This window comes from Lissotriton vulgaris, unplaced genomic scaffold (assembly GCF_964263255.1).
Source record: "Lissotriton vulgaris unplaced genomic scaffold, aLisVul1.2 SCAFFOLD_415, whole genome shotgun sequence".
Lineage (NCBI taxonomy): Eukaryota > Metazoa > Chordata > Amphibia > Caudata > Salamandridae > Lissotriton > Lissotriton vulgaris.
The window spans coordinates 463,850-477,768 of NW_028248207.1; the positions used below are offsets into that span (position 1 = coordinate 463,850).

At 43.6% G+C, this 13,919-nt stretch overlaps 1 protein-coding gene across 3 annotated transcripts in view; it reads right to left on the reverse strand.

Annotated features, from left to right (window-relative positions):
- Positions 1 to 13,919, reverse strand: part of DDHD2 (DDHD domain containing 2) — a 589,722-nt gene that overhangs the window by 415,374 nt on the left and 160,429 nt on the right. Inside the window, exon 2 of one of the 3 annotated variants that reach the window (XM_086949920.1) lies at positions 8,440 to 8,526. The exons of the other annotated variants lie outside the window; for them this stretch is intronic. Coding sequence (XP_086806046.1) covers positions 8,440 to 8,457 — 18 coding nt within the window. The 5' untranslated portion in view covers positions 8,458 to 8,526. The remainder of the gene's footprint in view (positions 1 to 8,439; positions 8,527 to 13,919) is intronic. 3 annotated transcript variants of the gene reach the window in all.

A 13,919-nucleotide genomic window follows, 5' to 3' on the forward strand; every position in this document is an offset into this window, starting at 1 on the left:
CAGCGGATTGTGGTCTATAATTCAGGGTGGGGTTTGCTGTTTTAACCTCCTGATGCGGGTCAGCCAAGCCCTGCCCAAAAATGTAGCCACCCCGCACACCATAACAGTTAAAGGTGGGTCAGAGGAAAGAACTCTTAAAGCCATACGATGGCACCTCAAACCCAACCCCTTGCATACTGGTTAAAGCCACACCTTCCTAGCAATTTTCTATGCGGGGCAGGCAAACAGTAGGTGCGCCACAGTCTCCTTCGGGGCCGCGCACCCCGGTCATTTGCGTGCAGGACCGTCAACAATAGACCACCTCGATGTATAATCATTTACCGGGAGGGTCCCGTACCTTAACTTTAAATAGAGGGTTCTATCTAAAGGCTTAGTTATGAGGTCAAGGAAGGGTTCTAACTTCCTAGACCATTTAGTCTTTAAAAACTGCTCGGTAAGTGGACCCCCAGCTCCACTGCGTATTAATTCAGCCTGTGCCCACTCCCAATATATCTTCTTGATCACTGATTTGGGAGGTGGCTTTTGGCTCTCCCATAAGTCCCTTAACCCCAAATGCATCAGCAGCTGCCTCAAATTATAAAGCCACCTGATTGATTATGCCTGCCTCTGTTGTATAATTGACATTACATTATGTATGACGCTGTCGCCAAGCATTATATGTTTTTGTTGTTTGTTTGAAACCAATAAAAACAGAATAAAACAACAAGCATTTGCAATGCAATAGGTCTCGCATTAGGAAAGTTTGAGTATTAGTATTGTAAATGACCAATTTTTTATTTATGTGTTGGTTTTGAATATAGCGAAATTAATAGCTTTGTCATTTACAATGCCAAAAGTTTTAACTTTCGCAAAAGTGACACCTATAGCATTTGTAACGCAATGTGTGTTGTATTTACATGACTTAGATGTATTGATATTACAAATAACAATGGCTTGTCATTTTTTTAAATAATTAATACTTAAAAAAGAAGTTCTTGCAATTTATAATGGCAATAGCTTAAACTTTTGTAAATAACTTTTGTGAAGATTATGTTCATTGTATTTTATTATGACGAAAATCCAAAAACAGAAGTAAAATATTAACATCTTTTTGTGACATTTGTAATAAAGCTTTAAACATTGAGAGAACATATTTGAACCAATTGTTGTTGAATGGTTGCACAGACTGATGCTGTGGTGGCACTGAGTGATGTTGTGGTGGCGACGAGTGATGCAGTGGCGTTCAGTGATGCTGTGGTAGCGCATAGTGATGTTATGGTGCCCCTGAGTGATGTTGTGGTGGCCCTGAGTGATGTTGTGGTGGCCCTGAGTGATGCTGTGGTGGTGCTGAGTGATGCTGTGGTGATGCGATAGATAGATTAAGTGAGTGCGATAGATAGATAGAGGGAGGGTGATAGAGGGAGGGCAATAGATAGATAGAGGGAGGGCGATAGATTAAGTGAGGGCGATAGATAGATAGAGTGAGGGCGATAGATAAATAGGACCTACGATCGGGCCTTCTCCGGAGCTGCACCGAGAGTCTGGAATTCACTCCCTCAAAACATCAGGAAGATACAAAATACGGAAACTTTCAAACGGGAACTAAAGAGCCACTTGATGAGTAAATACCCTACGTAGAGAAACTACAGACTATTGATATGAACATCTACGCCAAAGAGGAGGTACTCATCATGAATAATTTGAAGTTCAATGTCAAACAAATGAAAGACTCCCGTCCAAGCCTCGGCTACACACTGTACTGCTACCTCATATTTGGGAGCTTATACACTGTATCTCACAGCTCGAACTATATAACCTCTACCTCACTTTATTATGTTTATGACTACTATGACAAGCTAAACCTACGCAACTCTTAATGGCTAACTATATAGGTAATTGTATTGATAATGTTATATAACCTTACCTCAACGAGCTTGAAGATATGACTATGACACAAGCTGAGACTAATGCACCTCTCAATGCCTTTTATCTAGTCACCCTTTTACCATACCGCTTCTACCTCATAACGGTTTGTTGTTATAATTGATGTGATAATTGTCAATTCTGTAATCTTTTTATGTTCAGCGCTCTGATACCCACGGGTCTTGTTCGCGCTATACAAAACACTATAAATAAATAAATAAATAAATAAAATAGAGTGAGGGCGATAGATAGATAGAGTGAGGGCGATAGATAGATAGAGTGAGGGCGATAGATAGGTAGAGTGAGGGCGATAGATAGGTAGAGTGAGGGCGATAGATAGGTAGAGTGAGGGCGATAGATAGATAGAGTGAGGGCGATAGATAGATAGAGTGAGGGCAATAGATAAATAGAGTGAGGGCGATAGATAGAGTGAGGGCGATAGATAGGTAGAGTGAGGGCGATAGATAGGTAGAGTGAGGGCGATAGATAGGTAGAGTGAGGGCAATAGATAGGTAGAGTGAGGGCGATAGATAGGTAGAGTGAGGGCGATAGATAGGTAGAGTGAGGGCGATAGATAGAGTGAGGGCGATAGATAGATAGAGTGAGGGCGATAGATAAATAGAGTGAGGGCGATGGATAGAGTGAGGGCGATAGATAGAGTGAGGGCGATAGATAGAGTGAGGGCGATAGATAGAGTGAGGGCGATAGATAGAGTGAGGGCGATAGATAGAGTGAGGGCGATAGATAGAGTGAGGTCGATAGATAGAGTGAGGGCGATAGAAAGAATGAGGGCGATAGATAGGATGACGGCGATAGATAGAGTGAGGCCGATAGATATTTTTATTTATTTTATTCTATTTTATTCAAGAGTTTTATATAGCGCTGGCTAGACCCGGAGGTATCAGAGCGCTTTACATGAGGTTCCACAAAAATTACAATTACAAGATTAAATCAGTACCAATTTACATCAGTTGCTAGACAAACAATTGAAGACGAGATAATTGAAGTGTAGAGGGGAAGGGTAAAGGGATAGGAGGGAGATACAGCAGAGAGACTAAAGGAAAGTCTGTCCAAAGTCCGGCTGGGTAGGTGACGGTCGAGGGGATGTCCCAAAACCCATCTCCTGTATAGCTAACAGGTAGCTCCACCGTGCATTGGCCATATAGCTCGGTCTCAGTGGAAAAAACAATTAAAGGGACAAGGAGGGCAAAATAAATGGAGCTTAGAGGGGAGGGGGCATGGAAGGAGAGAAAGGGGGATAGGGGAAGAGACAACAGGGAGAGGCGAAATGAGGTCTGTCTAATGGCCGACTGGGTAGGTGACGACAAAGGAGCGAGTCCACGGACCATCTCGCCTATAGCTAAACCAGGTAGCTCCATCGGGCATTCGACAAAATTGTTCAGTCTCAATACATTGGGAGAGGAGAGAAGGAGAGACAAAAATAGAGGGAGAATGTGGGAAGAGACGACAGGAGAGACTAAAGGAAGTTTGGCTGAAGACGGACTGGGTAGGTGACGTCCAAGGAGGGAATCCCTGACCTGTCTCCCCTATAGCTAAACCAGGTAGCTTCATCGGGCATCAAACAAAGTAGCTAGATCTCAAATGACGAGGGAAAAATTCACAGATAGACATGGTGGGGGCTAAGGGCCAGGACAGGTGAAGGCAGAGGTCAGCAACAGGAAAGTGGAGAGGAGTAGAGCGAGGCGATAAACAGGGTGGGGATTAGGGCCAGGACAGGTGAAGGCAGAAAGGTAGGTCGGCAGGAAGTTCCCATGGATCTGGTGGGCTATAGATCGCGTTCCTGGTGTTGCGTCACGAGGTCAAGGACCCTGGTGCCCACCGAATCCACATTATGCTGCAGGGACGACACCGCTCCGACCAGCCCGAATGTAGATGATCCATTGAGGATTTGATGTCGCGACTGATGTTACTGAGTAGTTCAGCTTTGTAGTCCTTGAGCATGTTCAGGCGATCCGCTTTTTGAGGGTCATTGTTGCTGCACCTGTGTCTCATCGAAGTGTAGATCGTTTTTCAGAATTTGGTAAGAAGTCCGAGACCTTGTTTAAAGACTAGCCCGTCGACTACTTAGGCGGCATATGGATCCGCACCCAGAGCGTTTGGGACTGCGATGGTAGATTAGCACTAAATTCAAGGCTGCAGACCATCGCGGCACGTGAATATGGAAGGCCTCGCGTCCGGGATATGTTGGGTCAGACGGCTGGTGCTCGGTAGTGAACGTTGTCAACACCTGCGTACTTATTCCTGTCTACATTCGGTGTTTGGAGGTGAGCAAAACACTGAAACATCAACTGAACAGAAACCTGTCCGGGCTCTCTCCACCTCCTGGGGGCTGAGGGAAGGACAGGGACAGATCTGGGGTGTGAGGGGGGGGTCTGTGAGGATCTGAAGATGAAGATAACTGCACAGACAGACAGTTATGTTATGTTATGTTATGTTATGTTACAGCGTTCTTGTATAGCGCACGGCTACTCGAAAAGAGTGTCCCAGCGCTTTCCACCTGCAGCTCAGAATAAAAATAACACAACACAGCAAAAAGAATGAGAAAAAGAACTGAAACTGAAACAATAAGAACAGCCTAAAGATTAAAAAGCCAGGTCTTCAGGCTCTTCCTGAAGTCAGGGGTCCTTCCTCCTCTGCAGCAGGCTGGACACACCAGGAGAGACCGGAAGTGATGTCAGCATCTGCTGAGGCCGATAGATAGAGTGAGGCCGATAGATAGATAGAGTGAGGCCGATAGATAGATAGAGTGAGGCCGATAGATAGATAGAGTGAGGCCGATAGATAGATAGAGTGAGGCCGAAAGATAGATAGAGTGAGGCCGATAGATAGATAGAGTGAGGCCGATAGATAGATAGAGTGAGGCCGATAGATAGATAGAGTGAGGCCGATAGATAGATTGATAGATAGATAGATTGATAGATAGATAGAGTGGTATTGTGTGGAGTGTGTGTTGCATTCAGTAGAGTGTAATTATGTGGTATGTAATTATGTGGCACTGAGTGGTATTAGGAGTGTATGTTCCATTGAGTGCAGTGTAATTATGTTGCATATAACTATGTGGAACTGAGTGGTATTTGGAGTGTATGTTCCATTGAGTGCAGTGTAATTATGTGGGACTGAGTGGTATTTGGAGTGTTGTTCTATTGAGTGCAGTGTAATTATGTGGGACTGAGTGGTATTTGGAATGTATGTTCCATTGAGTGCAGGGTAATTATGTGGGACTGAGTGGTATTTGGAGTGTATGTTCCATTGAGTGCAGTGTAATTATGTGGGGGGGGGGGGGATATATATATATATATATATATATATATATATATATATATATATATATATATATATATAATATATATATATATATATATATATATATATATATATATATATATATATATATATTATACCTTTCCCTGGTATACCACGATTTTTTATCAAAAAACCAGTGCCGAGGCCCAAATGGTGCTTGATGTTAGTATTTATTTGGCTCACGAAAAAAACAACCCAACGCGTTTCGAAGCCAAGCTTCTTGCTCACGGGTAACATTGCTTAAAGCGGCCATTCTATTTAAAGTGACATGATACAAAGTAACGTGCACGTGTTTGCAAGGACATGAAAGAAATACTTTGCTACAATGTTTTCTCTTTTCACTTTGTGACAATTACAAAACGTGATTTAACAAATAATAGAGAAACATGTTCAAATAACAATGAAGGTCCTTGATGGCTTTTTTCACCAGTTCGTATGTGTGTATAAACCCAAGTGGGTAATGATTTCAGCCAAAAGGCTCCAATTTCGTGATACCTCACATTAAGCCACAAAGTTAATCCACAAATTAATTTTCAGTCAAGTTGACGTTGTTTCTCAAATCATGATCATTAATCAGACTGTGTGTTACCCAAGTGGGTGATTTCTAATCAGTCACGTTTCAAGACGACATCTGTAAATAAAGAAAAACACGAATCTATGCAATAATTTAAAAACGTCCTTGCACCAAAGTGAATTTAAAACATTCATAGACTTCAAGAATGGAAAATGATGGAGAACAGTGAACAGCTATTAATACATTTTCAAGTTTGCAAATGAACAGCCAATTCTTCCCCCAAATTGTGCCCATTCGGATGTGTGGTGTTATATCTTATGATGTAACGAGACTCGAGTTTTCGCAGAGCCAACAACCTGTTACCACCCCTTTCTTTCTTTTCCACACAGTCAATCACCGTGAATCTCAGCAGATCAGGATCTTGGTTATGTACAGAGGCAAAATGCCTGGCCACCGGATACTGTCGATTGACATTTTTAATGGCCCTCATGTGTTCCAATACCCTCAACTTGGCTTTTTTTGTGGTCATCCCTATATAACATTTGTTACAGGGACACTGTAACGCGTATACCGCGAATTCAGTGTTGCATCCCAGTTGTTTCGTGATTTTGTGTTCTTCCTGATCTTGGGAGATTTTTACGCTTTTACATTTATAGCTGTGTTTGCAAGCCTTGCAGTTTCTACACGGAAAAAATCCAGCAGTTTGCAAGTTTTTAGTTTTTTCCTTTATTAGGGCATTGCTTAGAGTGTCTTTGAGCGATTTTGCCTTTTTAAAGGTAACTGCAGGACGGTCACTGATTACTTCCTTTATGTCATCATCGAGTTTTAGGACATCCCAATATTTCTCAAGACTTTTCCTGACTCTCCATGACTGACTATCAAAGCTAGTAATGAATCTGATCTGGTCAGAATTCGTACGAGCCTTGGGAACCAGTAAATTTTTCCTTTCCATGAGTTCAACCTTGGCTTCAGCTTGTTTAATGACATGTTTACTGTAACCCCTTTCACAAAATCTTTTACACATCACTCTCTTCTCAGTTTGATATGACTCCTGCATGCTGCAATTTCGTATATATATATATATATATATATATATATATATATATATATATATATATATATATATATATATATATATATATATATATATATATATATATATATATATATATTACACCACACAGAATTTGGCTAGCTTAAGCCGCTTGCAACGGCGGGCTCCCGGCGGAATCGCCACTTCCTCGTTATTATACCTTTCCCTGGTATACCACGATTTTTTATCAAAAAACCAGTGCCGAGGCCCAAATGGTGCTTGATGTTAGTATTTATTTGGCTCACGAAAAAAACAACCCAACGCGTTTCGAAGCCAAGCTTCTTGCTCACGGGTAACATTGCTTAAAGCGGCCATTCTATTTAAAGTGACATGATACAAAGTAACGTGCACGTGTTTGCAAGGACATGAAAGAAATACTTTGCTACAATGTTTTCTCTTTTCACTTTGTGACAATTACAAAACGTGATTTAACAAATAATAGAGAAACATGTTCAAATAACAATGAAGGTCCTTGATGGCTTTTTTCACCAGTTCGTATGTGTGTGTAAACCCAAGTGGGTAATGATTTCAGCCAAAAGGCTCCAATTTCGTGATACCTCACATTAAGCCACAAAGTTAATCCACAAATTAATTTTCAGTCAAGTTGACGTTGTTTCTCAAATCATAATCATTAATCAGACTGTGTGTTACCCAAGTGGGTGATTTCTAATCAGTCACGTTTCAAGACGACATCTGTAAATAAAGAAAAACACGAATATATGCAATAATTTAAAAACGTCCTTGCACCAAAGTGAATTTAAAACATTCATAGACTTCAAGAATGGAAAATGATGGAGAACAGTGAACAGCTATTAATACATTTTCAAGTTTGCAAATGAACAGCCAATTCTTCCCCCAAATTGTGCCCATTCGGATGTGTGGTGTTATATCTTATGATGTAACGAGACTCGAGTTTTCGCAGAGCCAACAACCTGTTACCACCCCTTTCTTTCTTTTCCACACAGTCAATCACCGTGAATCTCAGCAGATCAGGATCTTGGTTATGTACAGAGGCAAAATGCCTGGCCACCGGATACTGTGGATTGACATTTTTAATGACCCTCATGTGTTCCAATACCCTCAACTTGGCTTTTTTTGTGGTCATCCCTATATAACATTTGTTACAGGGACACTGTAACGCGTATACCGCGAATTCAGTGTTGCATCCCAGTTGTTTCGTGATTTTGTGTTCTTCCTGATCTTGGGAGATTTTTACGCTTTTACATTTATAGCTGTGTTTGCAAGCCTTGCAGTTTCTACACGGAAAAAATCCAGCAGTTTGCAAGTTTTTAGTTTTTTGTGGGTGGAGTGTTAACCAGTTCTCTCTTTCGCAAGCCTACGGCTGGCAACAGCTTACTGCATGCTGAAAGTTGTCATCCACCAAACTTGAAACGCAGTATCCCTTTTGGTGAACTTATCAGGGCTAAACGAAATTGCAGCATGCAGGAGTCATATCAAACTGAGAAGAGAGTGATGTGTATATATATATATATATATATATATATATATATATATATATATATATATATATATATAGATTTAGATATAGATTTAGATATAGATGCGCAGGGCTGGGCGTGCACGCCCACGAGGTGAAATTGCGTACCCTTCCCCTGTCCAACATTCCCGGCAAGTGCACAACATAAGGTCTTTCGCTGGACGCAGCGCTTCGCGCTGCTAACACCAGCGACACCTACAAACAAAAATGAGAAAAGGCTGCATCACTGACTTCTTAGAACATATTCATCACTAGAATCTAAGAACAAATTCACAATCAATGTCTTATAGGTGTTGGTGTTTCTGGTGATCTGGAGGTAGAGTGGACTCTAAAACAAGAAAACATGTTTTTTCATGGCAAGTGTGACACACTTCATTACAAAATTCAAAACCCATATACCAGAATATGGGAGAAATATCAGATGTAGATGCTCCACGACCAAAATGATAGCACATTTTTCGGTCTCGCTTAGGACAGTACATGGGATGTCCCTTTTGAGACCTTTTGTTTTCTATCAGTGGGCTTAGAGACCGCACATTCCTTCATTGTCACTCATATGCTTGTATATCGGTCACCTGCAGTAGGCTTTCTTTCTATTTGTGTGTTTGTGCCTCCCCTGGAACATGGATGCATTACTTGTTTCTTTCCACAACTTATTTTTTAGGTGCTACTTTTTTCTTTGGGTTTAAGTACTCAAAGATAATGTTATTTTTCAGCTGTCACCCTAGTGTTCTCTGCCCCCGGAGTTTTTCCCGCTCGCCAATCCTCCGCTGTCATTCTGATACCTCCAGTCCCTTATTCCACCCTCTGATGTCTGTCTGCTTGCCTCCAGCCCCTCCCTCCTATCCTCCGTTGTTCCTCTGCTGGCCCCAGCACCTTCCTTCTTCCATTGTCACCCATATTCACCCTCTTCTGTTGTCAGTGTTGTCCCCAACCGCCCTTTTTTCATTGTCTGTGTTGCCTCGCCACCAGCCATAACAAAAAACAAGCATGAAATGCTATAGGTCTTGCATTACTGAAAGTTTGAGCTATTGGCGTTGCATTATTATTTGCATTGCCAATAGGTCAAACTTTCAGTAATGTGAGACCTATTGCATTGCAAATACTAACTTAATCTTGATCTTACCTTCGGAATCCCATGACATTCATCAGCAGGTCAGTGGCCGGTAGAAAAAGGGACTAAATGTTTCCTCCAGATACCAACATGGATGGAAGCTGCATTTGCATGTGAGGGAGTGAGGAGTCAAGAAATGGCCAGAGCTGGCAAACCAAAAGAATCAATTGTTGATGTCCGCTTATATATTGTTGATGTTGTTTATAAAAAGCAGCCACACTAACCAACCAAAAGCAGTGCGCATGTCCAAAGTCCCGACAGCCCATATACCGAATACAGCATGCCTCCCAGAGCAGCGCATGTGCAGCAGAGGCTTGACCTCAAAACAATATGATGCAGACACCCCAGGCGGAGTCATAACACTATTTTCCCCTCACCCCCTCCGTTATCAGTGTTGACACCCTACCTGCCAACCGTTTTGCCTCCCCAAACCTTAAGTGTAGCTTCCCATCTTGCAATAAAAAAAGTAAGCACAATGACCTGTCCAGGATTGGCCACGTCATATTGCATTTTTCCCCCAAACCCTCTGTTGTCTCAGCTGTGCAAAACATGTACTACCCCATCCCCCCGTGTTGCCTCCCGCCAGCGATAATAAACAAGCATTTGCAATGCAATGGTCTCGGCATCATTAAAGGTAGAGCAATTGGCATTGCTCATGACATTTCTTTTTTTTTCTTTAAATCATAAATAAATGGCATTGTCATTTACATTGCCAATACACAGCACTCTGCACTCAACAGCACTCACTACTCTGCACACTCACTACTCTGCACACTCACTACTCTGCACACTCACTACTCTGCACACTCACTACTCTGCACACTCACTACTCTGCACACTCACTACTCTGCACACTCACTACTCTGCACACTCACTACTCTGCACACTCACTACTCTGCACACTCACTACTCTGCACACTCACTACTCTGCACACTCACTACTCTGCACTCACTACTCTGCACACTCACTACTCTGCACTCACTACTCTGCACTCACTACTCTGCACTCACTACTCTGCACTCACTACTCTGCACTCACTACTCTGCACTCACTACTCTGCACTCACTACTCTGCACTCACTACTCTGCATTCTGCACTCACTACTCTGCACTCACTACTCTGCATTCTGCACTCACTACTCTGCACTCACTACTCTGCATTCTGCACTCACTACTCTGCACTCACTACTCTGCATTCTGCACTCACTACTCTGCATTCTGCACTCACTACTCTGCACTCACTACTCTGCATTCTGCACTCACTACTCTGCACTCACTACTCTGCATTCTGCACTCACTACTCTGCACTCACTACTCTGCATTCTGCACTCACTACTCTGCACTCACTACTCTGCATTCTGCACTCACTACTCTGCACTCACTACTCTGCATTCTGCACTCACTACTCTGCACTCACTACTCTGCATTCTGCACTCACTACTCTGCACTCACTACTCTGCATTCTGCACTCACTACTCTGCACTCACTACTCTGCATTCTGCACTCACTACTCTGCACTCACTACTCTGCATTCTGCACTCACTACTCTGCACTCACTATTCTGCATTCTGCACACTCACTCTGCACTCACTATTCTGCACACTCACTCTGCACTCACTATTCTGCATTCTGCACACTCACTCTGCACTCACTACTCTGCATTCTGCACACTCACTCTGCACTCACTACTCTGCATTCTGCACACTCACTCTGCACTCACTACTCTGCATTCTGCACACTCACTCTGCACTCACTACTCTGCACTCTGCACTCATTACTCTGCACTCTGCACTCACTACTCTGCACTCTGCACTCACTACTCTGCACTCTGCACTCACTACTCTGCACTCTGCACTCACTACTCTGCACTCACTACTCTGCACTCTGCACTCACTACTCTGCACTCTGCACTCACTACTCTGCACTCACTACTCTGCACTCTGCACTCACTACTCTGCACTCACTACTCTGCACTCACTACTCTGCACTCTGCACTCACTACTCTGCACTCTGCACTCACTACTCTGCACTCTGCACTCACTACTCTGCACTCTGCACTCACTACTCTGCACTCTGCACTCACTACTCTGCACTCTGCACTCACTACTCTGCACTCTGCACTCACTACTCTGCACTCACTACTCTGCACTCACTACTCTGCACTCACTACTCTGCACTCACTACTCTGCACTCACTACTCTGCACTCACTACTCACTACTCTGCACTCACTACTCTGCACTCACTACTCTGCACTCACTACTCTGCACTCACTACTCTGCACTCACTACTCTGCACTCACTACTCTGCACTCACTACTCTGCACTCACTACTCTGCACTCACTACTCTGCACTCACTACTCACTACTCTGCACTCACTACTCTGCACTCACTACTCTGCACTCACTACTCTGCACTCACTACTCTGCACTCACTACTCTGCACTCACTACTCTGCACTCACTACTCTGCACTCACTACTCTGCACTCACTACTCACTACTCTGCACTCACTACTCTGCACTCACTACTCACTACTCTGCACTCACTACTCACTACTCTGCACTCACTACTCTGCACTCACTACTCTGCACTCACTACTCTGCACTCACTACTCTGCACTCACTACTCACTACTCTGCACTCACCACTCACTACTCTGCACTCACCACTCTGCACTCACTACTCTGCACTCACTACTCACTACTCTGCACTCTGCACTCACTACTCTGCACTCACTACTCTGCACTCACTACTCACTACTCTGCACTCTGCACTCACTACTCTGCACTCACTACTCTGCACTCACTACTCACTACTCTGCACTCTGCACTCACTACTCTGCACTCTGCACTCACTACTCTGCACTCTGCACTCACTACTCTGCACTCACTACTCTGCACTCTGCACTCACTACTCTGCACTCACTACTCTGCACTCTGCACTCACTACTCTGCACTCTGCACTCACTACTCTGCACTCTGCACTCACTACTCTGCACTCTGCACTCACTACTCTGCACTCTGCACTCACTACTCTGCACTCACTACTCTGCACTCACTACTCTGCACTCACTACTCTGCACTCACTACTCTGCACTCACTACTCTGCACTCACTACTCTGCACTCACTACTCTGCACTCACTACTCTGCACTCACTACTCTGCACTCACTACTCTGCACTCTGCACTCACTACTTTGCACTCTGCACTCACTACTCTGCACTCTGCACTCACTACTTTGCACTCTGCACTCACTACTCTGCACTCACTACTCTGCACTCACTACTCTGCACTCACTACTCTGCACTCACTACTCTGCACTCACTACTCTGCACTCACTACTCTGCACTCACTACTCTGCACTCACTACTCACTACTCTGCACTCACTACTCTGCACTCACTACTCTGCACTCACTACTCTGCACTCACTACTCTGCACTCACTACTCTGCACTCACTACTCTGCACTCACTACTCTGCACTCACTACTCACTACTCTGCACTCACTACTCTGCATTCACTACTCACTACTCTGCACTCACTACTCTGCACTCACTACTCTGCACTCACTACTCTGCACTCACTACTCTGCACTCACTACTCACTACTCTGCACTCACTACTCACTACTCTGCACTCTGCACTCACTACTCTGCACTCTGCACTCACTACTCACTACTCTGCACTCACTACTCTGCACTCACTACTCACTACTCTGCACTCTGCACTCACTACTCTGCACTCTGCACTCACTACTTAGCACTCACTACTCTGCACTCACTACTCACTACTCTGCACTCACTACTCAGCACTCACTACTCACTACTTTGCACTCACTACTCTGCACTCACTACTCTGCACTCACTACTCAGCACTCACTACTCACTACTCTGCACTCACTGCTCTGCACTCTGCACTCACTACTCTGCACTCACTACTAATAAATATGTTGTCAACAGACTAACTCGATGTACTCCCAGGCCGATCTAGTTTGCAGGGTTAATTGGAATTGGCCATAAATCAGTAATTTAGAGAACTGATGGGTATACAAATGTAAGAAGTTAAGACCGAAGCCTACATTGAGCTGCACATGATGACTAATGGGGAAAATGTCCTGTCATTTAGAATTTGGCATTCATTTACATCACACGCCTTAAATTAACGATGGGAAAACCACAAGTGCTTTAAGGTTGAACTAATCGATAAGGAAATGGCCTGCTGATATGAAGTACAATACAAGTACAACATTACTGACATGAAAAACCTATAAATGAGATTAGCCTAATCACTATATAAAACGGATGTGACACACAGGCTAAACAATTCCACTCATCTCAGCTACGTGCAAACGGCGCAGCTGTCATCGTACTTCTCGCGCATTGCTGGGTTTCCCCGAGTTTATCTGATCACTTTTCCATCACAGCCCACGAAACGTTCACCCGCCAAAGGAATATTTTTTTCCAGTTACAATCATGACA